General features: G+C 38.2%; 1 protein-coding gene across 1 annotated transcript in view; it reads left to right on the plus strand.

The window, feature by feature from the left end:
• The first annotated feature begins 2,170 nt into the window (after positions 1 to 2,170).
• Positions 2,171 to 27,609, plus strand: part of LOC128652382 (centrosomal protein of 164 kDa-like) — a 161,319-nt gene continuing 135,880 nt past the window's right edge. Inside the window, exons 1-7 of the mRNA XM_053705319.1 lie at positions 2,171 to 2,274; positions 11,239 to 11,331; positions 11,492 to 11,603; positions 13,286 to 13,493; positions 13,896 to 14,051; positions 14,557 to 14,670; positions 15,055 to 15,132. Of these exons, the coding sequence (XP_053561294.1) occupies positions 11,247 to 11,331; positions 11,492 to 11,603; positions 13,286 to 13,493; positions 13,896 to 14,051; positions 14,557 to 14,670; positions 15,055 to 15,132 (753 nt within the window). The 5' untranslated portion in view covers positions 2,171 to 2,274; positions 11,239 to 11,246. The remainder of the gene's footprint in view (positions 2,275 to 11,238; positions 11,332 to 11,491; positions 11,604 to 13,285; positions 13,494 to 13,895; positions 14,052 to 14,556; positions 14,671 to 15,054; positions 15,133 to 27,609) is intronic.

The raw sequence follows: 27,609 nt of genomic DNA on the forward strand, positions 1-27,609 counted from the left end.
GGAAGCCCAGAAAGGCATTGGTGTGTCCTACAGTTTTAGCTATAATACTTATAATGGTATAATATGTTAAAAAAAATATATTTATAAATATTATATTTATTATATTATATTTAATAAATTATATTTATTTTTAAATAAAGGTATGAAGATAATATTGATTATTATTATAGAAGGTTTGTATGCTATGTTTTGTCTCAGAGTACTGGTGCCCATAGGAAGCTACAAAGTTTAAGCTATTACTTCTGTAATTTATCTGTATTATTTTACAGTGTATAAAAGATGACTTAGCATTATTCAGTTACTGAGTTGGGGTGATCATGGCAACACTACCTATAGTAATTGGTGTTCATACCTGCAGCTCCCACCGGATGCCATTTGCATTGTGTTGGAGGTAGTCACTGTTCTTCTCACCAGCACATATACACAGCTGTAGTAGTAAAGCCAAGCTGTAATGTAATGTGCTAGCTGTGAAATAAAGATATTAGATAACTAATATTTACATGTCAGTGATTACTGAAGCTCAGCAGGATCAGTCTGGTAACTCTAGTAAAGTTAGCATCAGTTATGAGGGTGGTTGCTTTGTGTTGTCAGTTGGTTTTGTGACATAACTGCTGCATCACATAAGCCACTCCCCTAAGACTGTCACCATGACAACCAGGCATCACATTATACAATGACTGTCAGTTTAGCCTGTTATTAGTGTAGTTTTAACATAAGATGTTTAATTATGCATAATAAAACAACTTTAGAATATACTCATTCTTTATTTTGTCCCTTTTCATGTAATTAGCTCTGAAAATTGTGCATTGATTTGGAACTGTATATGTTATTCTGTAGGATGGTAACAAATGTCTTGTAATTACAAGGTGTTTACTGTCCCTTTAAGTTCTTACAAAACTCCCATTATAAATCCTGAGTTTCCAGTGCTTATATGTTGGGAATAGATTATTAAAATGTCATGAACTGCTTTGGTCTGGTAATATCTACAGAGCTATGGCTGAGCCTCAGGGTCATGTCATCTGATTACCTCTGGGGTTACCAGCCATACTAATTAGCATATTTAATTGTGCAGTGTAGCTAAGAAACTACAGGTGCTAGGTCTGCCATTACTTAATAGTAGATTCCCCACATTTAAAAGCCTTTATGTCTGTATCAATTTTAGAGTAATTATAGTTGACCTGAACCATACAAATAGGGTGTCCAGTATTTTAGCAGGCTGTTCAGTATAATCTGTACAAAAATACTGGACACTTAAAGACCCCTGCCAGCTAAATGTAAAGGGCCTCCTAGAAATATGGCTCAAAAAGAAGTGACACTGTGCATCTTCTATTATATGTGTTTTAGGCAAACATGGGGTTTGTTCAATCATTGCTGGGTGTTTACTTCTGGTAGCCAAAGGGGTCACATCACTAGTACGTACATGTGTTACTGGCAACTAAGGGGATAAAATGACTGCTTAGTTGTGAAAAATATATGTGGTGGGACCAAGGGTGGGGCCTAAGTTTGAGCTTTTGTGGGGACATTGTGTGAACCCAGCTACAACCCGTGTCACTGTCCAGTCACCTATAGGTTGTCCGGTATTTTTATAGCGCACAGCTGGCAACCCTAGTTGTAACTTAGTTTACCTTTTCTGCTGTGCCCTATTAGGGACAGTTATAAATAGGTCACTAGAGTGTGCAGCCAATGGCTCGGCTGTGTTGAATATAACAGTGTTCTGCATTTTATATTGCCAATTTAAGTGTTTAATGCCCCTATAATGCAAATTTAATACAATACATAAAACATAAGAGCAATCGAAAATATAAATCCGAATATCCTATTTTTGATATGGTCCAACCCACTGTCACCCAGTTAATGTAGAAATAGATGCATTTTCTCTGGGATACAGTTTATCACACTCTGTACCTTAAATTATAATGTAGTTTTTACATGCATGGTATGCTGTTTAATTGTGCGGCAACGTGAATGCTTAAAGCAGAAATATGTAAATAAAATAAAAAACAAAGATTTAATGAGTGATTTGTAGTACTATCAATGATTACTAATACTAACATTCTTACAGTACGCTAATCCCTAGTTGACTACATATCCCAGCGTGCAGCGCAAGCCCGTGGTGAACCTTTCCTTCTGTCACATGGTCTACGTCGGTCGTGACAAATCACAGAACAGGCTAATTTCATGATAACCAGTAAGAGCTAATCTCACAGGAAGGCCTCGTTGCTAATGGAGGAGCGTCCATAGCAGCGAACACCGGAGCCAAGCAATATTAACCGGGTACGTTGGCGGGGTTAAGAGGTCGGGAAGATACCGACCGAGAGTAAGGGAGGTGAGGGCTGATAGGCGAGATATAAGAATGTGGGGAAAGGGCAGACTGTGTAGTACTGGGGACTTTTAGAGTAAGAGGCAAATGTAACTTAGTGGCCCAGGCTGTAGGGACCAGTACCAGTTTTTTTATGATCATTATACATGGCTAATAATCTAGCTACGCTATATAATAACGCTGATTAACTATAATCTTATTCTCTTATATTAAACAGTGCGTTTTATAATACTGATATATTATATACTAAGCATGATATACTGTAAGTTTGATATATTGATAATTAAAGGAACCTTAAATGGACATAAAAGTGTAAACAGAATGCCAAATTTTTCATGTGTATTGCAAAATTGTTTATAGTTTTATTTGAAATGCCCAGCTATGCATGTCATTTCAAAAGCAACTATGTGCTACATTAGGTTCCTTTGAATAAAAATGTTGATGAAGATGGAATATAGGTGAAGGCATTGATGCTGAAGCAGGGGAGAAAAAAATATATATTTTAGGGTTCTCACAACCCGTTTTCTTTCTCTTTGCATAGTCTTTCTGCTTCATCTGTATATAATGTCATAAACAATGTAGTTAATCTTTTAATGTTATTTGCTTTTAGCATTGGATAATCATGTCAGTGAACATGCCCTAATATTTAGGAAAGTCCTGGTGGATTGCGAATGCCTATTTGTATCCAAAAAGCATCACAAAATGGAAACGGCAGTTTCATACTGCTTCTAATGTAACACACATTATAAGCAGTATGAAACAGCAGTTTCCATTTTGTGTTGCTTACTTATAAATTACTGTATAATGCACATTGTAATGAGTATTCAGACTGTGGCTGTGTTGTCAGCATCCCATGTTTTAAAGAAAATGTTCCAGAGCTATGATGTGTGTGTTTTAATATAACAGAACAATAACATAAAATTGAATCACCCTGCAATGCACTACAAAAATATGTCTAAACTTAAAGGGACAGTGTATTGTAAAATTGTTTTCCCTTTAACATGTTTCTAATGACTTGTTATTTCAACAGCAGAGCATAGTAAAGGTTTATTTTGCATATGAAATAGCTGGTTTTGTTCTTTGGCACCACAACCCATTATAATTGGTTTTAGCATACAGGGAAACAAGATCTTCTTATTGTATTATCTTCTATACACACACTTGCTTTCTTATCTTAGTCTGTAAACCAATACCTTATACTTGAAGAGAACAATTGAAATTGAACATTTTATTACTTATCTTTCCTACCCCTCACTGGGAATTTCATTTTTTTCTGCTGACTATCGGCTAGATTACGTGTTTTGCGGTAAGGTGAAAAAGCAGCGTTAACAGGTCCTAACGCTGCTTTTTTACGCCCCCTGGTATTGCGGGTCTTGCAGGTTTAGGGGCACCGCACACTTTTTTGGCCTTACCGCAAACCAATTTACGCAAATTGCGTATAGTCTTTTTTCAATGGGACTTCCATAGCACTGATATTACAAGTTTGTCCTTGGAGGCCAAAAAAGTGAGCGGTACAACCTATCCCGCAAGATTCCTAACGTATTTTAAAGTCAGTAGTTATGAGTTTTACGCTACAAAGCTGTAGCATTAAACTCATAACTAAAGTGCTAAAAAGTACACTAACACCCATAAACTACCTATTAACTCCTAAACCAAGGCCCTCCCGCATCGCAAACACTATAATAAAAATATTAACCCCTAATCTGCCGCTCCGGACATCGCCGCCACTAGAATAAACATATTAACCCCTAAACCGCTGCACTCCCGCCTCGCAAACACTAGTTAAATATTATTAACCCCTAATCTGCTGCCCCAACATCGCCGCCACCTACCTACATTTATTAACCCCTAATCTGCCGCCCCCAACGTCGCCGCCGCTGCTATTCTAAATTTATTAACCCCTAAACCTAAGTCTAACCCTAACCCCCCTAACTTAAATATAATTTAAATAAATCTAAATAAAATTACTATTATTAACTAAATTATTCCTATTTAAAACTAAATACTTACCTGTAAAATAAACCCTAAGCGAGGTAGAATATAACTAATAGTTACATTGTTTCTAGCTTAGGGTTTATTTTTATTTTACAGGCAAGTTTGTATTTATTTTAACTAGGTAGAATAGTTACTAAATAGTTATTAACTATTTAATAACTACCTAGCTAAAATAAATACAAATTTACCTGAAAAATAAAACCTAACATAAGTTACACTAACACCTAATACTACACTACAATTAAATAAATTACCTAAATGAAATACAATTAAATAAATCAAATACAATTAACTAAATTACAAAAACAAACACTAAATTACAGAAAATAAAAAACAAATTACAAGATCTTTAAACTAATTACACCTAATCTAATAGCCCTATCAAAATAAAAAAAAGCTCACCCAAAATAAAAAAAAACTATCCTAAACTAAACTACCAATAGCCCTTAAAAAGGCCTTTTGCGGGGCATTGCCCCCAAGAAATCGGCTCTTTTACCTGTAAAAAAAATAAATATACACATCCCCCCCCAACAGTAAAACCCACCACCCACACAACCAACCCAACAAATAAAACTCTAACTAAAAAAACCTAAGCTCCCCATTGCCCTGAAAAGGGCATTTGGATGGGCATTGCCCTTAAAAGGGCATTTAGCTCTATTGCGGCCCAAAGCCCTAACCTAAAAATAAAACCCACCCAATACACCCTTAAAAAATCCTAACACTAACCCACAAAGATCCACTTACCGGGAGAAGTCTTCATCCAAGCGGCAAGATGTCCTCAACGAAGCCGGGCAGAAGTGGTCCTCCAGACGGGCAGAAGTCTTCAGACAGCATCTTCTATCTTCATCCTTCCGACGCGGAGCGGGTCCATCTTCAAGACATCAGGCGCGGAGCATCCTCTTCCAACGACGACTACCCGACGAATGAAGGTACCTTTTAAGTGATGTCATCCAAGATGGCGTCCCTTAGATTCAGATTGGCTGATAGAATTCTATCAGCCAATCGGAATTAAGGTTGACAAATCCTTTTGGCTGATGCAATCAGCCAATAGGAATGAAGTTCAATCCTATTGGCTGATTGCATCAGCCAATAGGATTTTTTCAACCTTAAAGGGACAGTAAACACCAGAATTTTTGTTGTTTAAAAAGGTAGATAATCCCTTTATTACCTATTCCCCAATTTTGCATAACCAACACAGTTATAATATACTTTTTACCTCTGTGATTACCTTGTATTTATGCCTCTGCAAACTGCCCCCTTATTTCAGTTCTTTTGACAGACTTGCATTTTTAGCCAATCAGTGCTGACTCCTAGGAGCTTCACATGCTTGAGCTCAATGTTATCTATATGAAACACATTAACTAACGCCCTCTAGTGGTAAAAAACTGTCAAAATGCTTTCAGATTAGAGGCAGTCTTCAAGGTCTAAGAAATTAGCATATGAACCTCCTAAATTTAGCTTTCAACTAAGAATACCAAGAGAACAAAGCAAAATTGGTAATAAAAGTAAATTGGAATTTTGTTTAAAATTACATGCTCTATTTAAATCATGAAAGTTTTTTTTTTTTTTGGACTTTACTGTCCCTTTAATTCCGATTGGCTGATAGAATTCTATCAGCCAATCGGAATCTAAGGGACGCCATCTTGGATGTCGTCACTTAAAGGTAAAGGTACCTTCATTTGTCAGGTAGTCGTCGTTGGAAGAGGATGCTCCGTACAGGATGTCTTGAAGATGGACCCGCTCCGCGTCGGTAGGATGAAGATAGAAAATGCCGCCTGGAGGACCACTTCTGCTGGCTTCGTTGAGGACATCTTGCCGCTTGGATGAAGACTTCTCCCGGTAAGTGGATCTTCGGGGGTTAGTGTTAGGATTTTTTAAGGGTGTATTGGGTGGGTTTTATTTTTAGGTTAGGGCTTTGGGCCGCAATAGAGCTAAATGCCCTTTTCAGGGCAATGGGGAGCTTAGGTTTTTTTAGTCAGGGTTTTATTTGGGGGGTTGGTTGTGTGGGTGGTGGGTTTTACTGTTGGGGGGTTGTGTGTATTTTTTTTTTACAGGTAAAAGAGACGATTTCTTGGGGGCAATGCCCCGCAAAAGGCCCTTTTGGGGCGGCTTTTATTATTTTGATAGGGCTATTATATTAGGTGTAATTAGTTTAAAGATCTTGTAATTTGTTTTTTATTTTCTGTAATTTTGGTGTTTGTTTGTTTGTTCTTGTAATTTTAACTAATTGTATTTGATTTATTCAATTGTATTTCATTTAGGTAAGTTATTTAATTGTAGTGTAGTATTAGGTGTTAGTGTAACTTAGGTTAGGTTTTATTTTACAGGTCAATTTGTATTTATTTTAGCTAGGTAGTTATTAAATAGTTAATAACTATTTAGCAACTATTCTACCTAGTTAAAATAAATACAAACTTGCCTGTGAAATAAAACTAAACCCTAAGCTAGCTACAATGTAACTATTAGTTATATTGTAGCTAGCTTAGGGTTTATTTTACAGGTAAGTATTTAGTTTTAGATAGGAATAATTTAGTTTAGAGCTGCAACAACTAATCGTCATAATCAATTATGAAAATAGTTGTCAACGAATCTCATAATCGATTAGTTGGTCTGTGCACAACACCAGCTGCTTCACTCCAATGAACTCCTGCATATGGTATTGTGTTTTATGGTTATGTTCTTAGCCTAAAGGACATCTACAGACGTCTACTTTTCACTTTTTCAGGACAGTATACGTTTACAACTACCCCAGGCTTATGTGCAACCCAGATATAATAGTCATCATTTGGATTGTTTATATTAAATCAGGTGATTTGGAACTATGCTTTGCATAATATAGTGCTGAGCTTGTTATTTACACCTAGTCCCTAGACTGATGGGAGTTATTTAAATTGATGTGCACTATTGTCTGTTTGCACAATTATTAGCATATTGCTTGTTATTGCTGATTATATGTACTGTATAAATAAATGTGTAAGGCTTTGTCCTGTTATTGATATACAGTCCTTAGCGCGTTTGATTTGTTTTTTTTATTGTTTTTTTATATTTTTAATATATTGTGATAATATGTACCAGATTCAACCTATATGTATATATCTGTTATTTTTAGAGCGGACTAGATATTTCCCCTAACCGTATAGCTGGTTATTTACCATTGCATATAGATATTCAAGATATTTTTTATGTAAGAATGAAGTCAAGGGTTACTTTATTGAGAGGCCCCTTTCCAAGGTGAAAACCCCTTTGCGTTGGTGAAGAGCTAACAAAGATATATATCCCACTTTGGTGAAATTGGCAAAACCCTACTTATACATCTCAAGCACCTCAACACAATCTTAGTGCCTTTTCTCTGCTGCAGGAAATATAGCTGCAAACAGAGAACCAGCCTTAGCCAGAAGCATGTGGACATGTTGAGATTTTTGCATTTCAATGCAAAGTTTCTGAAAGAGTGAATAACAGAATGTTATTAACAGTGATAGTCTCTTTCTAGTTCTACCTCTTTTCAAACAGTTTGTGGTTTTGTTTTGTTTAATTATAAAACTGTTCTGCTGCTTAAAAATTGGACAAACAGTTGTGTTAATGTAAAGTTTAAGTCTGAAGTTTATATTTGTAACACTCAGTATGTGGATTTTATTTAAAATATAGGAAACAATTATTGATTCTTTTTTTATCCGATTAGTCGATTAATCAAAAAAATAATCGGCTGATTAATCGATTATGAAAATAATCGTTAGTTGTAGCCCTAATTTAGTTAATGATAGGAATTTTATTTATATTATTTTAAATTATATTTAAATTGGGGGGGGGGTTAGGGTTAGAGGTTTAGGGGTTAATAAATGTTAAAATAGTGGCGGCGACGTTGGGGGCGGCAGATTAGGGGTTAATAAGTGGTTTAGGTGGCGGCGACGTTGGGGGCGGCAGATTAGGGGTTAATAAGTGGTTTAGGTTGCGGCGGCATTGGGGGAGGGAGATTAGGGGTTAATAAATATAATTGTAGGTATTGGCGATGTTGGGGGCAGCAGATTAGGGGTTAATAAGTATAATGTAGGTATCGGCGATGTTGGGGCGGCAGATTAGGGGTTAATAAGTGTAAGATTAGGGGTGTTTAGACTTGGGGTTCATGTTGGGGTGTTAGGTGTAAACATAAAATGTGTTTCCCCATAGGAATCAATGGGGCTGCGTTACTGAGTTTTACGCTGCTTTTTTGCAGGTGTTAGACTTTTTCTCAGCCGGCTCTCCCCATTGATGTCTATGGGGAAATCGTGCACGAGCACGTATAACCAGCTCACCGCTCACTTAAGCAGCGCTGGTATTGGACTGCAGTGTGGAGCTCAATTTTGCTCTATGCTCACTCCTTGCCTGTTAATGCCGGGTTGATAAAAACCCGTAATACCAGCGCTGCAGGTAAGTGAGCGGTGACAATAACGTGCAAGTTAGCACCGCACCCCTCATAACGCAAAACTCGTAATCTAGGCGTATGTTTACAACGCCTTTTTATTGCCAATACTTAAATATTGACATTTTCACTATAAGTGGGCATACCACAGGCAGAATCAGCTATTTAAATGTCAAAATAAAGTAAAAGGAGCTATTTGTAAGAAATTTAAAGGGACATTCCGGTCAAAATTTAAATGCACATAGATTAATTAGATTTTTGAATAGAAACATATTTGCAATATACATGTATTGGCAAAAATGCTTTGAGTAAAAGTTATCACTGTTTTAGTGTTAATTTTTTTTCTCTGCACATGCATGTGAAGCATAGCTACATCCTTTCAGTGCCTCACCATTTCAAATGCTATCTTTATTTAAAAAGTAGGAATGTAAAGTTTAGGAGCCGGCCCATTTTAGGTTCAGAACCCTGGATAGCCCTTGCTTATTGGTGGCTACATGTAGCCACTAATAAAAAAGCATAACCCAGGTTCTGAACCAAAAATGGTCTGGCTCCTAAGCTTTACATTCCTGCTTTTTAAATAAAGATAGCAAGAGAACAGAGAAAAAATTGACAATCGGAGTAAATTAGAAAGTTGCTTAAAATGTCATGCTCTATCGGAATCATTAAAGGGATACTAAACCCATTTTTTTTTTCTTTCATGATCATGCAATTCTAAGCAACTTTCTAATTTACTCCTATTATCAGTTTTTCTTCATTCTCTTGCTATCTTTATTTGAAAAATCAGAAATGTAAGCTTATGAGCCGGCCCATTTTTGATTCAGCACCTGGGTAGCATTTGCTGATTAGTGGCTAAATGTAGCCACCAATCAGCAAGCGCTACCCAGGTTCTGAACCAAAAATGGGCCGGCTCCTAACCATACATTTCAGCTGTTTCAGATAAAGATAACAAGAGAACGACAAAAAAAAATTATACTAGGAGTAAATTAGCAAGTCGCTTAATATTGCATGCTCTATCTGAATCATGAAAGAAGAAAATTGGGTTTAGTATCCCTTTAAAGAAAAAAAAAATGGGTTTAGTATCCCTTTTAAGGGTCATTTTAATCCCAGGATGTTTGTTTCTGTGTGAGCGAGCTGCTAAGAGTAAGTTTATCGCGACTCAAGCAGTTACCCCTGGATTGGCAGAATCGCTAGTTTCCACTATAGTGGTCATTAAAACTTTTTTTTAAAAACCCCCTGAAATTTAAAGGCAGAACACAATTCTAATATACATTTTAAATTCTCGCTTAAATGTTAAAAAGGAATTACCTTGTTTATGTTTTCATCTTATTTAAAGGGACACTAAACCCCAACATTTTCTTTCATGATTCAATTAGAGAATACAATTTTAAACAACATTCCAATTTACTTTTGTTATCTATCTATTTTGCTTCATTCTTTAGATATCCTTTGTTAAAGAAATTGCAATGCACATGGGTGAGCCAGTCACACGAGGCATCTTTGTGCACCATCCAATTGGCAGCTACTGAGCCTATCTGGATATGTTTTTCAACAAAGTATATCAAGAGAATAAAGCACATTAGATAATAGAAGTAAATTAGAAAGTTGTTTAAAATTGTATGCACTTTCTAAATCATGAAAGAAAAAATGTGTTTCATGTCCCTTTGAGTTTGGAGTCAAACTGCATTTTCCCCCATAACCTTCTAAATTTTTATATTTAATCTCTTGTTGCTAAATGACAGTGAGTTTTTTGTTGTTGTTTGTTTTTTGGTAGTTCTTGCATTCAGGCATTGGTGGGAACAGAGTTTATTTTTTTTAATTTTATGGGGCAAAATACAAATGTGCAGAACAGTTGTTAAAGGGACATTGTACACTAGATTTATCTTTGCCTACATTTTTTTTGTAGATGATCCATTTATATAGCCCTGGGAGTGTTTTTGTAAAAATTTATAGTTTTGCTTATTTTTTTTTAATAACATTTTGCTGATTTTCAGACTCCTAACCAAGCTCCAAAGTATCAGCTGTAGAACTATTGTGCTGCCATTATTTGAGTAATCTGTATTTTCATATGCAGTGAAACGGGAGGAGGGGGAGTGTCTGATATTTCCCAGCCCCTTTTCACTGGGTGTCCCAGCCTAACCTCATTAACCAAGCTAAACTGGGAGCTTCTAAGTATGTTTTTTTTAAACGGTTTTATACTGGATTTTGATATCCGTATCTGTGCATATTCCTCTTTATAGTAATGTCTATTACATTACATGAAAACCCTGGTGTACACTATCCCTTTAAATAATTTGTTAGCAGTGTGTATTTATAGTTTTTACATTCTGCATGACCTTATTTCAGGGATTGAAGTCTGTATGAACGGCAAGTTTACATTTTGAGATCATAAACCTAAGAAGAAGGCTTGTGTGAAGTCCAGGCTAGATGACTGGCAGACCTCTAGGTCTGTGTTAGCTTGGAGTGGGATTCATATTAAATAAGATCTATATATACATTGTCATTAATCTTTTCGACCTATAACCTTTAGACTAAGACATGATGGCTGCATCTGCATTACGTATTGGAGACCAGCTGATCTTAGAGGAAGATTATGATGAAAACTATATTCCCCAAGAACACGGTGAGTGATGTTTTTCAGAGATCAAGACAGTAAATCCATCTCTTATTTCTTTTACTGATGTTTATTTTTTGAATGTACACATCTTTTTACCTTGTATATCGGTGTCTGCTATTTTGTTTCATGATGCTGTTGTTTAGTATCTTTCTCTTTCTGACTGTAGAAATCCAAGAGTATGCACGATTGATTGGAATAGACCCTGAAGCAGAGCCTGAACTTATGTGGTTAGCTCGGGAGTGCATTGTGGCACCCTTACCTTCAGAATGGAAACCTTGGTAAGGCCCAGATACCTTTTTATCAACCACTCACTACTTATCTTAATTAAATTATAATAAAGTGTGCAGTGGAGACTTTTAGATGCTTTGCTCTTGTAATAGCCATTAAAGGGACAGTAAAGTCAAAATAAAACTTTGAAGAAAAAAAACTGGAATGAAAGCTTAGGAGACGGCCCATTTTTGGTTCAGCACCTGGGTAGTGCTTGCTGACTGGTGGCTTCATTTAGCCACCAATCAGCAAGTGCTACCCAGGTTCTGAATACCAAAAATGGCCTGGCTCCTATGCATAAATTCCTGCTTTTCAAATAAAGATAGCAAGATAATGAAAAAATGATAAAAGGAGTAAATTAGGAAGTTTTCTAAAATTCCATGCTATCTGAATCATGAATGGGGAAAAAAAAAAAATTGGGTTTCATATCCCTTTAAAGGGACATAAAACAAGTTGGGATAGAGACAAAATATTGTAAGTACTTTTAATAACGTTACCTGCAAATTTATACTGCAGTGCCTCGCTATTTACCCTTTCTTTTTAGTTTCTGAACTGTAAAGCTCTAACTGCCCCCACACATTTCCTTATATGGCTTTATCTCTATATAAAATCTATTGGTAGAATGCAAAAGTGAATAGGGATTATCTGCTGGTGCATGCCTAGAAGCTGTGAACTCAGTTGAAATACAATGCCTGTGTCTAAACACTGATAAGAGGGGTGGAGTTGGCTGCTCCAGGCAGCTTAGCTGTGTAATTCATTTCGCTTATTTAAAAAAAAAAAAAAAAAATTAAAATACTTGCAAGCAATTTTTAATCAATTTTTTTTTGCAAACTATTTTTTTTTGGATATGCACAGATCTCAACCTGTTTTATGTCTCGTGTTTTTTTTTTTTTTTTTTTATATATATTTGTTTTACTGATTTAGAATGTCTCTTTTTATAGGATCATGTAGCGTTACTGTGCAGAATTATATAACATTATTTTTAAGGTTTACTGACACTTTAATATATATTCTCTAAATGCATTCAACATATCAACACAACGTTTGCTTATAATATATCTGTTCTAGAAGCATTTCAAATCACCAGTTTGAATGATACACTCTTCAAATTGAAATATTATGTTTTCCTTAGGTCCTTTACTGTGTCCAATAAGAGGCCAGATATAAATGAGCTTTCTAGCATGTAGATAGTTCAAGTAACCTGTAGCATACTTAATTATGTGGGAGCCACTCTAACCTATAATGGCAGTAAAGAAAATTGTTGTTTCTTTGCTTACATTCACATAAAAGTGCACATAAAGTGCTCTAATGTGTTAGGGCAATTTTATTATTTTACTATTGCTTGCATAATACTACAGTTTGGTTAAACACATAGGTAAAGCCAGCTGCATGGTACTACTTGGGACCAAGCTGAACACATCTGTTGAGCCACTGACAACAGTAATATGAATGTAACCACCAATTACCAGCTAGCTGCAAGTAGTGCGCTATTGCTCTTGATTTGAACTAGGCATGTTTTCAAAGTACTTTTGAAGTAATTTAAACAGTTTCTTAAAGTTTCATTCTGTATCTGAAACATTCAAGTCTTTAGTTTTGACTTATTTCCCTTTAATTACTTATTTTTGAAGGATTGAAACCTGAATTTAATGTCCCTTTAATACCTTTTTTTTTTCTCACGTTTCCTCCTTTACAGCCAAGATGTTACAGGGGATATATATTACTTTAACTTTTCCACCGGAAAGTCTACATGGGATCACCCAAATGATGAACATTATCGGGAGATGGTGAAGCAGGAGAGGGAAAAGCTACAGGCACGTGGTGGGGGTAAGAAGAAAGAAAAGATCAGGAAAAAGGAGAAGAAGAAAGAAAAGAAAAGCAAAGAGGTGCCAAAACCCATTCCGGTAAGTGGTCCTCATCTGAAAAATGTGGAGATTGAGCCTGATTCCACCATGAGTTTCAGTGCTGAATACAAACGTATTTGAGGATCTCTAGCAACAAATGCATTAATAGGTTTTAGCTTTATTGCAAATGCTTTTGAGTTCTGTATTTAGAATTTAGATTTTTAGCAGATTGTGGTCTTATTTCGTTTCTGTTCACACTCACTCTCTCATTATTGGTTGGAATACGATCCAAGATATACCCTTTCTGGATATTGGATTTGATTTCTAGTTTTTATTGGAAGGTTTTTGATGGCTTTGCCCATGCAGCTCTTAAATTCTTACCATGTTCATTTTATTCTCATTTATTGTGTGTGCAATTTATTACAACATTCTCTGTGTTCCTAACTTTTTCTTTTCCCCAAGTCCTCTCTTGGACCAATGCAAAGTTCCCTGGGGAGTCTAGCCCCTCTTCGAGGTCTTAGCCAACCAACGGGAACCAGTGGAGGCACACGGGTTTCACTGAGCAGCAGTGCAGGAAGTTCAGGGGGATTTGACTCCCTGCTAACTGGCACACCTAGGGTAAGGGAAAGACTTAAAGGGACATAAAACCCAAATTTGTTATTTCATGATTCGGACAGAGCATGTGGTTTTAAACAACTTTCCAATTTACTTATAGTATTTCATTTGCTTCCTTCTCTTGTTATCCTTTGCTGAAAGGTTTATCTAGGTAAGCTCAGGAGCAGCAAAGAACCTAGGTTCTAGCTGCTGATTGGTGGCTGCATATATATATATATATATATATATATATATATATATATATATGTTATAGTCATTGGCTCACCTGTGTGTTCAGTTAGAAACCAGTAGCTGCTCCTTCAACAAATGATACCAAGAGAATGAAGGAAATTTGATAATGGACGTAATCTGGAAAGTTGTTTAAAATTGTATGTTCTACCTAAATCATGAAATAATTTTTTTGTGTTTCATGTCCCTTTTTTAGGATGGAATGGTTTCAAATGTCCTTGTTTTAATATCCCATGTAATATTGTGTCTCACAATTTTTTTAATTTTTATTTTTCTCCAGAATTCATCCAAACTTACTTCTTATATCAAGAGCAGTGCAGGACATCGATCAGAGGAAATAAATCTACCTGGTCTAGAGGAAGATATGGAGGGTGAGCAAGAGAGTGAAGATCAGGTGAGAACACCAACAATTGTGTCACTCTGTGCAACTGGGACCGATCCAGTCACTTATAGACTCCTCCTGTGTCAAGTGGAAGAATAAAGATCTACTACTCTCTGGGACATAAAGCAGCAGACAAATATGAAAAAAAAAGAATTTACCTATCTCTAACATTGAACATAGCAGTGACGTTTTCCCTAACTAGTAACCTAGAGTAATATTTTTCCAGTCCTCTTTCTAACTCCATCCTTTCTTTGTTACTATCACTAATTCTGTGCTTTTGGCTCCATGGCTCATAGCTTTCTTCAATCCTTGTTATTTTGTCAGACTGTAAGGCGAAGGGTTATCTGTGTCGCTTTAGTACATACTCTTTATGTATTTTCTTCTATGTTACTATAGAGCCCCTGGGGGTCCCCACGTCTACTCAAAAACTTGCATATGGACCTTGGATATCTGGGCGGAGGTTTTGAATATGAGGTAGGTCTGAAACTGCTATGTAATCTGAATTGCAGGGGTTTTTTTTTTTTTTTTTTTTAAACAAATTCTCAGAATAACTGTAATGTCAGCAATCTACCTAAAGTGACCATCAGGAGTTTCTCCCTTAGGAAAACCTAGTGGTGAACAAGAGAGTATTACTCAGGCATCATCAGTTAGATCTGTATAGATCCAGATACAATTGTTAAATGTCATTGATAGTAGTGTATGTCTGTTGTGTGACTAAGCATGGCTCCATTTGTTCGGGGGTTACATGTTTGTTACTCAGGTGAACAAGCATGGTGTGGATTCTCACCTGGCCAGCAGTGGAGATGACCACTCTGAATCGGAGCTGCAAAATCTCAAGACTTCTGAGGAAGAAAAGGAAAGTAGGAAAGAGGTGACTATGGAGTGAGACCATAGCTGTGTTGCATCATAGCTGGTGTGTAGTGTGCACAATCCTTCCCTACTAAATGCTGTGTCTAAAAGTAGCAAGTAGTGAGGTAGTTGTTGCCCATGTATCCTCAGTCAATGTCTTCTGTCAGTTGAACCTACAACAAACAACATGCAGCGTTTACACATTATCTATTTCTTCAAGATATCACTGGCCTTGCAAACCTGTTAGGTCTTGCCATGGTTTATGCTTTTATTATATCTTTAAGAAAATATATATTTAAACCAAACATCCAAAATTCTGCAAAACTCCTTTTGGCCCAATGAATATCATTGCCAGTATTAACTAGAGGCACAGTTTAACTTTGCTGTCTTTTTACATAAATACTTAAACCCAAACATTTCACATTTATTTTATGAGACCATAAACAGATTTTGTGGAAACCACATTTTTATTTAAAAAAAAAAAAAAAAAAGTTTATAGCATGCATGAGTTAAAAAAAGTTGGTCAAAGTTACTTAAATAAAAAAAAAAAAAAAAAAAGCCAGCACACATCAGGGAGCCTGTTTTTATGTTCTAACTGTGTGAGACGGTTTAGTATGACTTCTGATACAGGATTATTAAAATAAATAAATGGCAAGTTTTGCACCCAGAGGAAGAGAGAAAAAGAAACAGTTTCTTACGGTTTCCTTGTGCGGGCTGTCATGTTACTGTGATGTCATGGGTAAGGGACGTCGCGGGCCGCGTCTGAGGGCTGTAATGATCGCGTGCGCAAATCCTTCAAAGCCTCGGCAGAGTGTTTATCCTCCTTCCCCATGAAAGTTCCGATACTTCCTTTCAGTTTTGTGAACCAGCATTTTTGAATCTTCAGTCCAGTAAGTGCTGTAGAACTCGTTTTTGGCACACAAATAATTTATAAGATAAAGGGGATACATTTGTTTTATAAGCTTCTGGGGCTTAATATATGTTCTATGTTTAGCATTAACATGGATGATGAGAATGATCAGTCTCAGCTCCAGCCTCAAGCCGATACAGCCCAGGAGGAATCGGGGGCAACTATAAGGTATAATTTGTTTTCTATGTGTGTGTCTTGAATGCCTTATGTACATTTTATTTATGGTTGGTTATGCTTTTTCTTAGTGATACAGCCCAGCCTATGCCCACCTGTTCCCTTTGTGCTGATCCTTGCTGGCAAGACAATAAACGTTGTAAAGTGTGTATTGGCAGATTTATGGTGGAAGCTTTTCTGAATCACCTGAGGGTTCTGTGAATAATTTGCTAAATGCTGATTGTGCCTCTGATGGTGAATATTTATTTAGAATCAGACCTTCCTATGGTGTTTGACACTGCAAAAATGTCTGAGTTTATTAAAGGGATTAGGAGTTCCCTGGGCATTGAAGATGAACAGTCTCAGGGACCATCTGATTGGTTTAATACAGATTCAACCCCAGATCAGTCCTTTCCTGTTTCTGAAAACCTGAAGTCTATATATTTGAACTTCTTTTCAAAGCCAGATAAACAGTCTGCTGTTCCTGATAAAATATGAGTTTTCCATTGGAAAATAATTTGCATACCTAATTTGTTTCCCCTCTAAAATTGATGCTGCAATCGCTAGACTCTCTCAAAAAAGATGATTTTTCTTGTGGATGATGCAGGATCATTTAAAGATGCCATGGATAAAAAATGGAGCAACATTTAAAGAGACTTTATCTTCAACAAAGAGGCCTTATTTCATCCTCTGTTTGCTCTTTTTTTTTTTCTACCCTTAAAGCTTCTGAGATCTGGTCTTCTAACTTGTCTCATGCTTTGCAAGAAAATGAAATTGTAACATCCTTTTCTTTCAGATTTAAAAATGGTAACTTGCTTCTGCCAATATTTTGGAACTTAATGCTTAATCCATGGCTAATGCAAATCTTGTTAGAAGGGCCCTATGGCTATGACATTGGGAGGCAGACCCATGTTCCAAGATTAATTTGCTGAGTTTTTGCTTTGAAGGGGATATGTTGTTTGGCAAGCAATTAGAAGCACTGATATCTAAAAGAACAGGAGATAAGAGTCCTTTTCTCCCACAGGTTACCAGAGGCCATAGAGGGTTTTCTTTTGCCCACAGGCAACGTGGTCAGTATCAAAATTTTAAAAGTACCTCTCGAAGAGAATTTTTTTCCAACCCCAAGAAGGAAGATCCAACTTTCAGTTTAGAGGCAGGGGACCTGGTAAGTCTTTTCCTTCCTTTCAGTCTAGAAAACAATGATGGTAGGTCATCCCAGACCTGGCCATTAGGAGGAAGGCTACACAATTTCAGAGAGGTTTGGGTATCCACTATATCAGACCAATGAGTTTTGGAAATTATTCTATCAGGGTATCATCTGGAATTCATAAAGAAACCAGCTTTGCCATGCTTGGTAAAATCTCCACTCCCCAGAGATCCTGTAAAACTGAAGGTAATTCACAAGTTTATTAGCACACTTATGTATGATGGTGTTATCCAACAGGTACAAATTCAAGCTGAAGACAAAGGGTTTTATTCACCTCCCTTTCTGGTAAAAAAGGACGGTTCCTGGAGGCCTGTTCTGGATCTTCGCGTTCTCAATACTTTTATAAAAGTTCAAAGCTTTAAGATAGTCTGTTCTTTCAGTAATCAATCTCATCCCTCCAAGAACCTATTTGCTTTCCCTAGACCTCAAGTTTGCATACTTCCACATTCCCATTGCAGAAGTGCACAGAAAGTTTCTTTGTTTCACAGTCGGAGACTACCATTTTCAATTTTCAGCTCTTCCCTTCGGAGTCTCTACTTCTCCAAGGGTCTTTACAAAGGTTTTAGTGCCTCTCATAGCAGAACTCTGCATCAGAGGATTATTCGTCATCCATTATCTAGACAATATTCTTCTCCTAGCAAATTCACCTCAACGGCCTATGTTTACAGAGCCATCCTACTAAAGTTTCTTCAAGATCACGGCTGGAAGCTAAATTTCCAGAAGAGCCAGCTTCAACCCTGTCAGGATCTAGTGTTCCTAGGAGCACAGTTCAACACTCAAAAGGAGGTTGTTTCTCTTCAAGGTGCTTGCATCAAATTTCTTCTGAAATATTTTAAGCTCTTTCGTCATGTCAAATATTTTACAGCTCATCATTGGATGAAAGTTCTGGGGCATATGTCCTCAGTAATTTACATGTTGAGATGGGCAAGGTGGAGAATTCACCCATTTCAGATACACTTTTAAAAAAATTCGAAAGAGGCAAACTCCTATCCCAGCACATCAGAATACCTGCAAGTCTGAAAATATCCATCCTTTGGTGGTTAAAGATCAAGAACCTATCAAAGGGACTTCCTCTTCAAGAGCCGGACTGGATCCTTGTACAGACGGATGCCTGCAAGACCAGATGGGGAGCACATTGCCAAGGCATGTTCGCTCAAGGAACATGGGGCGAAACAGTCTCTTTCATCAAACATACTGGAGATCAGGGCAGTCTTCTTGGCTCTTCGTGCCTTTCAGCAACTACTGATAGGAAAGGCGGTGAAAATCCTCACAGACAACCGGATAGCTGCAGCATACCTACAATTTCAAGGAGTTTAGGTGCCTTAAGGGAGGTGTCTCCAATCTTCAAGTGGGCTCAACACCACATTCAGTTCCTCTCTGCGATCCATGTTCCAGGATCAGAGAATATTCAGGCAGATTACTTGAGCAGAAGTCAAATTCACCCAACGGAAGAGCAACTAAACAGGTGGCTGTTTCAGAGGATAGTCAGTTTCTGGGGACTTACGGAAATAGATCTCATGGCCTTTGCCTTGAATCATCAAGTTCCAAGGTTTTTCAGTCGTTACTCAACACTTCTTTCCATGGGAGTAGATGCCTTTCTTCACAAATGGTCGTACCATCTCATATATGTTTCCTCCAATCCCTCTCATTCCGAGACTATTGAAGAGGATTTTTTTGGCGACAGCAACTTGCATTGTCATCCTTCCCTTCTGGCCTCACACTTTGGTTTCCTCTGGTACACAAACTGGCGATTCAACCTCCATGGCATCTTCCAGTCATCTGGGACATGCTGAACCAGGGACCAGTAATTCATCCACATCCACAACAATTGAAGCTGGATGCTGAGATCTCCAGACTGCAACAAATAAATGTTTCAGCGCCGTTATTCAGACACCTCTACAATCCCGAAAGGGAATTACTTCTAAGGCATACGGGACATTTTCTCATTATGGATTATTACACACTATATTTCCACTGCAACTATCAAAGTATTTCATCTACTTTGATTTTCTACACAATGGTTTTCTTCAGGGTCTTCGTGCTAGAACCCTTAAAGTTCACATTTCTGCAATTTCTGCCATATCCGGGATAAGGTGGGCTCAGGATGCGTTAAAAATCCAATTTTTTTTCAAGCTTTGGCCCATATCTGTCTCTCTGTTAAAAACACGAATTCCATCCTGGGACCTGCCTTTTAGTTTTGGACTCTTTTGGAAGCTCCATTTGAACCTTTACGGGAAGTTTCTTTATGGTTTCTCACCTTGGAAACCATTTTTCTGGTGGCTATTACATCAGCTCGGCAAGTGTTAGAACTCCAAGCTCTGTCAGTAAAAGAAACAAACATTGTTTTTCATCAGAACAAAGTGGTTCTTCTTACTATTCCTGAATTACTTCCTAAAGTGGTATCCGACTTTCATAAACACCAGGATATTATTATTCCTTCATTTTGCCCGAAAAACTCAGACTCTCAAACCAAACCATAACAGAGCCTATAAACAAAAAAGGGAACAGGTACCTAAAGGGCCTAAGGCTCATTCCACTAGGGCTGTATCAACCTTCAAGCTGATGCTTCTCCTGAAGAAATCTGTCAAGCCACAGTTTGGAAATCTTATAACACTTTCATCTCTCATTATAAATTAGATGTTAGTCAGTCTGCTGCTGCCAAATTGGGCCGTAAAATATTATCTTCTGTTGTAATCGAATAAACATTTTAAAGTTGTTTTTTTTTGCAGTATATCCTTTTATTATGAAGTTATTTCCCACCCTTTCTTATATCTGCCTTGTATTCTCTCACTGGTATTACCAGGGGGGCCAAGATAATTGGAAATTTAACAAGCAAATATAAGTAATTTCTATATCTTGTCCCATACCCTGTGTAATACTTACCAGGCTCCCTTCCCATGCTTGGTTCATCTGTTATTGGCTGGACATTTCTAGGAGGAGGAAGGGGTGGTGTCCTACTACAAGATTTTATGGTAAACGAGGGGACTGGATAATTCTCTCCACGCCCCTCTGGAGAGGGGGTCTCACGGGTAAGTACTGTATTACTCAGGGTATGTGCCAAGATATAGAAATTACTTATATTTGGTTGTTAAATTTCCAATTGTATATAAAAATAAATAAATATATATATATATATATATATATATATATATATATATATATATATATATATATATATATATATATATATATATATATATATATATTAATATAATATAATATAATATGTATGTATGTATTTTTTCTTTGAATTGCAGTGTTCTCTGCACAAATCAATGCCAGGCTTGCAGAATTATGAAGTAGCCGGGTGGGAACAGTGTAATACTTTGCAATATTATAACATTTTCTGTTATTTTTAAATCTTACTTAAACTAAATTAATGATAATTTGTGTTAAAAAAAGAAAAAAAAATCAGCTTAAAGGAGCATGAAACCCAAGTGGAATAAAATATATTATTCTCTGTGAAGGACATTGGAATGTGAAATATTCATGTTTTCATTTTTTGGGTTAGTGCACATGAGAATATGCGATCTGGTTTGCACGCGAGTAGGGTGGTAGGTTTTTTCCATTGACTTCAAAGGGGAAATACGTGAAGCACACGCAGTATTCTAACTTTGGGTTTTTGCGATCGTCGGGTTAGTTTACTTCTAGAGCAATTAACGCTTGAGCGGGAGCATTAAATAGCGCTCCACTCATAGTCTGGCTCTAAATATGTCTTGGGGAGAATACTACTTCTTTGTTTTGAGGCTGCACCTTATGTTCTGTATGCTTCACTATGAGGTACTGATTCTAAGTGCTAGTGGTGAGATTTTAATCCTGGGGCTGCCCTCATACCTTCCAATACAAGTCCTCAGGACCTCATGCTTTCTATAAACCACGAGACCTTGGGCTATGTCACTAATATTGAAGCTGCATGTTGAGTTGTACTTCTAAGTTACTGTTACTAGTTTTTACTATGTCATGTAAACTGTATCATGTTCTAATCCTGATATTACATACCATGATCACTAATCTTGACAACAATATTTATTCTTAGTATGAATAGCTAACTATGAGGTTCACATCATGCTAACTTTATTACAAGTCCCAAGTCTGAACCTTTATATTTCCTTTACATTACTAGTTATGAGGTTTCATCGTATGCCTTGCTATGACTTGCTTGTCAAGACTGCACCTTTTGCTTAATGAAGTTGCTACCTCTGAGCCTGCTATTTTGCTCATTATGAGATTGAGGTTGCATCTGCCTTTATCTGAGTAATTTAGCAAGGAGGCTTCACTTATTACACAATGTGAGTAGCTAGTCTTCAGATTACACCTAACCATGAGTTTATGAGGCTGCACTTTATACAGAGTTAGTTGTCTGGAAGTTGCACCTCAGACTTGCTACTACTCATTTGTGCTATAACGTCCAATTTAAACGCCAGTAAATAAGACCTAGGCAGAAATGCCAGCTTAAAAAAAAATGTTTTAAAAATTACAGCAATCCTAAAATACATTTATTTTTGTCAGTACTAATACAATAAATAGTGTGAATAGATCACTAGAGATTAATATTGGTTTATATAAAATGCTAGTGCAAAAATAGCTGATTTTATCTCCGCTACCGCTAAGGTGGGGAAGACTATAAGAAGCAAAACCTGCTTCTTAAATTTACGTTGCAAAGTCTAAAAAGCCGCGAATGCAGCTTAATAAATATACCCCACAATGGGCTAGATTACAAGTTGAGGGCAAACTATCGCTTCCGCAAAATCGTTATTTGCGCTCAACTTATTTATTTTTTAATAAACTACACACCACTGTATTTTGGGGCCAATTGGGGGACATTTATAAAATTAACCAGAGATCTGATCTCTGGTTAATTTTATGACTGCTAATTGCTACCGCAAACTCGCGGTAGCAATAACCAGTCACTTGTAATGGCTGGTTATTTATTGCGTGCCCATAAACGGGCAAATTTGCCCATTTACGGGCACGCAATAAATTAGTGCTCCACTTGTAATCTATCCCAATGTGTTTAGCTATCCTATAAGATTTGTGATTTATTGTTTACATTACCGTCAGTGGAGCAGGTCTGCTAATCCTTATGTTTGCCCTACCTGCCTCTAGGAACATAGCCACTATACATGATCAGTAGCCTCCTAGCAGGCTGTGCAACCGCTGATGAAATACAAATATTTTTTAAAAATTTCTGTTTCGGTGCCTTTTAAGGAAAAAATAAAATACTATACAGTGTACCTTTTTAATATATTATGATATTATTATCTTCATCTTTCAGAATCCTTTAAGTTTTTGCATAATCCTCATACAACGTAAAGTGTCAAGTAAGGTATTATCATCCTTCTAAAGCTATCGTTTAGCAACTCAAGGGTTTTCACTATAAGTATTTGAAATAAATCCGCGCATATTTCCCTGTGGTTCACTGGATTAAAGCTGAATACAATTAACAAACAAATACTCCAGCAGTACATTAGCTTCAAAATAAGCTATGTTTGACTGCCACAATTGGGCATGTCATGGTTTATAGACCTGAACCATTATTATTTTATTTCTCTTACTTGGTGTATTCAGTCCACGGATTCATCCTTACTTGTGGGATATTCCCAATCCCTACAGGAAGTGGCAAAGAGAGCACACAGCAAAGCTGTCCACATAGCTCCCCTCAGGCTCCGCCCCCCCAGTCATTCTCTTTGCCGCTCTAACAAGTAGCATCTCCACGGGGGTGGTAAAGAGTATGTGGTGTTAGATTTGTAGTTTTATTTCTTCAATCAAGAGTTTGTTATTTTAAAATAGTGCCGGTTTGTACTATTTACTCTGAGGCAGAACAGTGATGAAGATTTCTGCTGAGAGGAATATGATTTTAGCACCAGTAACTAAAATCCATTGCTGTTCCCACGCAGGACTGTTGAATACCAGAGAACTTCAGTTGGGGGGAACAGTTTGCAGGCTTAACTGCTTAAGGTATGCTCAGTCATTTTTTTCTAACATGACCTGGTAATGCTAGAAGACTGATAGAAATCCCCATGTGGAAAGGTAATCCATTTTCTGAGACTCAGTATAGAAGGATGGCTTAGTTTACAGGGCTTAAATCACTGGTGGACACTGTTATGGGTAAAATCGATTATTTTTTAATATAATCTGATGTTTGCACAAGTGTTTATCATGTTTGGAACACTTTTTAGGGGTTTTATACGCCTGGCATAATTTTAGACGCATATTTTGGCTTAGGAAGGCCTCACAACTCCGGAGTGAGGAGGGAGAGGGCCTAATTTTCGCGCCTCACTTGCGCAGTTCTTTTACAAGATAGCTTCATGCAGCTTCACATGTAGAGTCCAGAGACTGCAGGAGGACTACAGGGAGGCTTATTTTTGTTCCACAACTAATCCCCAAGGAAGGTAGTGTGTTAAACTGGTGGCCAGCTTCAATTTGCTCCGGTTTGGGCAATAAGGGGTTAATTGGCTTGAAACTTGGTGTGCAATCTTTTCAAAGCATTAGGATCATATGGTGTAAATTTCATAAAGATCGGATGTTTTTTGGCTATTTGGTAAAGTGTATGCTTTTTATTATTTAAAGTCACAGTAACGTTTTTTCAAAAAGTGTATTTTTCTGTATTTGAGTGCTATCTAAGTCTACCTAACATGTCTGAGCCTGCTGATAGACCTTGTTCTATGTGTTTAAAAGCCATGGCGGTACCCCCATTGCATTTGTGTTTAAAGTGTGCTAAGGTATCTAAACATTTTAATGACAATGCATTGACACTTAAAAATGTAGCCCAAGATGATTCTTTGACGGAAGGTAATGAGGATAGTCCTCCTTCCTCTACCCATGTGTCGACATCAGTTACGCCCGCGCAAGCGTTGCCTAGTACCTCTAGCGCATTGGCCCCTATTACTTTACAACAATTAGCAGCAGTAATGGATAATTCCCTTGCAGCATTTTTATCCAAACTGCCTATTTTTCCAAATAAGCGCGATAGCTCAGTTTTAAATACAGAGGATGAGCAATCTGAAGCTTTGGATAATTTATCTGTAGTACCCTCACAAAACTCAGAAGTAGCAGTGAGGGACGGTCTGTCTGAGGGAGGAATTTCTGACACAGGAAAAGTTTCTTAGCAGGCAGAGTCAGATTCCTTAGCGTTTAAATTTAATCTGGAACACCTCCGCGTCCTGCTCAAGGAGGTTTTAGCTACGCTGGATGATTGTGACCCCATGGTGGTCCCTGAAAAATTGTGTTAAATGGACAGGTTTTTAGAGGTCCCTGTATACACTGAGGCATTTCCGATCCCAAAGAGGGTGGCGGATATTGTGACTAAGGAGTGGGAGAGACCAGGTGTACCCTTTGTTCCCCCACCTATCTTTAAGAAACTGTTCCCTATAAATGACCCCAGGCGGGACGCATGGCAGACGGTCCCCAAGGTAGAGGGGCTGTTTCAACACTTGCTAAGCGTACATCTATACCAATAGAGGACAGTTGTGCTTTCAAAGATCCTATGGATAAAAAATTGGAAGGTTTGCTGAAGAAAAATTTTGTTCAGCAAGTTTTTCTTCTTCAACCAGTTGCCTGCATTATTCCGGTAACTACTGCAGCGGCTTTTTGGTTCGAGGCCCTGGAGGAGTCGCTCCAGAGGGAGACTTCATATGATGAGGTCATGGATAGAATTCATGCTCTAAAGCTGGCTAATTCTTTTATCACTGATGCCGCTCTCCAATTAGCTAAGCTAGCAGCGAAAAAATCAGGTTTTGCCATCATGGCGCGAAGAGCGCTTTGGCTCAAATCGTGGTCGGTTGATGTGTCGTCCAAAATGAAACTGTTAAATATTCCCTTCAAGGGGAAAGCCCTATTTGGCCCAGAGCCGAAAGAAATTATTTCAGATATCACTGGGGGCAAGGGCCATGCCCTGCCACAAGATAGGCCGTTTAAGGCCAAAAACAAGGCTAATTTTTGCTCCTTTCGCAACTTCAGGAGCGGACCTGCCACAACCTCTGCTGCCGCAAAGCAAGATAAAGCTTCCCAGCCCAAAGCAACTTGGAAACCCCTGCAGGGCTGGAATAAGGGCAAAAAGGCCAAGAAGCCTGCTCCTGCTACCAGGACAGCATGAAGGGGTAGCTCCCGATCCTGGATCGGATCGAGTAGGGGGCAGACTTTCTCTCTTCGCTCAGGCTTGGGCAAGAGATGTTCCAGATCCCTGGGCATTAGAAATAGTTGCTCAGGGGTACCTTCTAGAATTCAAGGATTCTCCCCCAAGGGGAAGGTTCCACATTTCTTATTCGTCTTCAGACCAAATAAAGAAACAGGAGTTCTTACACTGTGTAGAAGATCTGCTAAAGATGGGAGTGATACACCCAGTTCCAGTTGTAGAACAAGGTCTGGGCTTTTACTCAAACCTGTTTGTAGTTCCCAAAAAGGAGGGAATTTTCAGGCCAATCCTGGATTTAAAAATTCTAAACAAATTCCTCAAAGATGGAAACCATTCGGACAATCTTGCCGATGACCCAGGAGGGTCAATATATCACTACCGTGGATATAAAGGATGCGTATCTACATATTCCTATCCACAAAGATCACCATCAGTTCCTAAGGTTCGCCTTCCTGGGCAAACAGCTAGGGTCCCTTCTAGCGGTACTAAGACCGCGGGGCACTGCAGTAGCACCTTACCTAGACGACATATTAATACAGGCGTCATCCTTTCACAGAGCCAAGGCTCATACGGACATCGTTCTGGCCTTTCTAAGGTCTCACGGGTGGAAGGTGAACGTAGAAAAGAGTTCTCTGTCCCCGCTCACAAGGGTTCCTTTCCTGGGAACACTAATAGACTCAATAGAAATGAAAATCTTTCTGACAGAGGTCAGGAAGTCAAGACTGCTGAATACTTGCCGAGTTCTTCATTCCATTCCTCGGCCTTCCGTGGCTCAGTGCATGGAAGTAATTGGTTTAATGGTTGCGGCAATGGACGTAGTCCCTTTTGCCCGAATTCATCTCAGACCACTGCAGCTATGCATGCTCAAACAGTGGAATGGAGATTACGCAGATTTGTCTCTTCAAGTACAAATGGACCAGAAAACCAGAGACTCTCTTCTCTGGTGGTTGTCTCAAGATCACCTGTCTCAGGGAATGAGTTTCCGCAGACCGGAGTGGATCATTGTCACGACCGAGGCCAGTCTGTTAGGCTGGGGTGCGGTCTGGAACTCCCTGAAGGCTCAGGGACTATGGTCTCGGGAAGAATCTCTTCTTCCGATAAACATTTTGGAGTTGAGAGCGATATTCAATACGCTCCAGGTGTGGCCTCAACTAGCGGAGGCCAAATTCATCAGATTTCAGTCGGACAACATCACGACTGTAGCGTACATCAATCAGGGAGGAACAAAAAGTTCCCTAGCGATGAAGGAAGTATCCAAGATCATCAAATGGGCGGAGGATCATTCCTGCCATCTTTCTGCAATTCACATCCCAGGGGTAGACAACTGGGAGGCGGATTTTCTAAGTCGTCAGACTTTCCATCCGGGGGAGTGGGAACTCCACCCGGAGGTTTTTGCTCAGCTAACTCAGCTATGGGGCATTCCAGAATTGGATCTGATGGTGTCCCGTCAGAACACCAAACTTCCCCTTTACGGATCCAGATCCGGGGATCCCAAGGCGGCATTGATGGATGCTTTAATAGCGCCTTGGTCGTTCAGTCTAGCTTATGTCTTTCCACCGTTTCCTCTTCTCCTTCGGCTAGTAGCCAGAATCAAACAGGAGAAGGCTTCGGTAATTCTGATAGCGCCTGCGTGGCCACGCAGGACTTGGTATGCAGACCTAGTGGACATGTCATCGGTCCCACCATGGAAACTGCCAT

This window comes from Bombina bombina, chromosome 3 (genome assembly GCF_027579735.1).
Source record: "Bombina bombina isolate aBomBom1 chromosome 3, aBomBom1.pri, whole genome shotgun sequence".
NCBI classification, from domain to species: domain Eukaryota; kingdom Metazoa; phylum Chordata; class Amphibia; order Anura; family Bombinatoridae; genus Bombina; species Bombina bombina.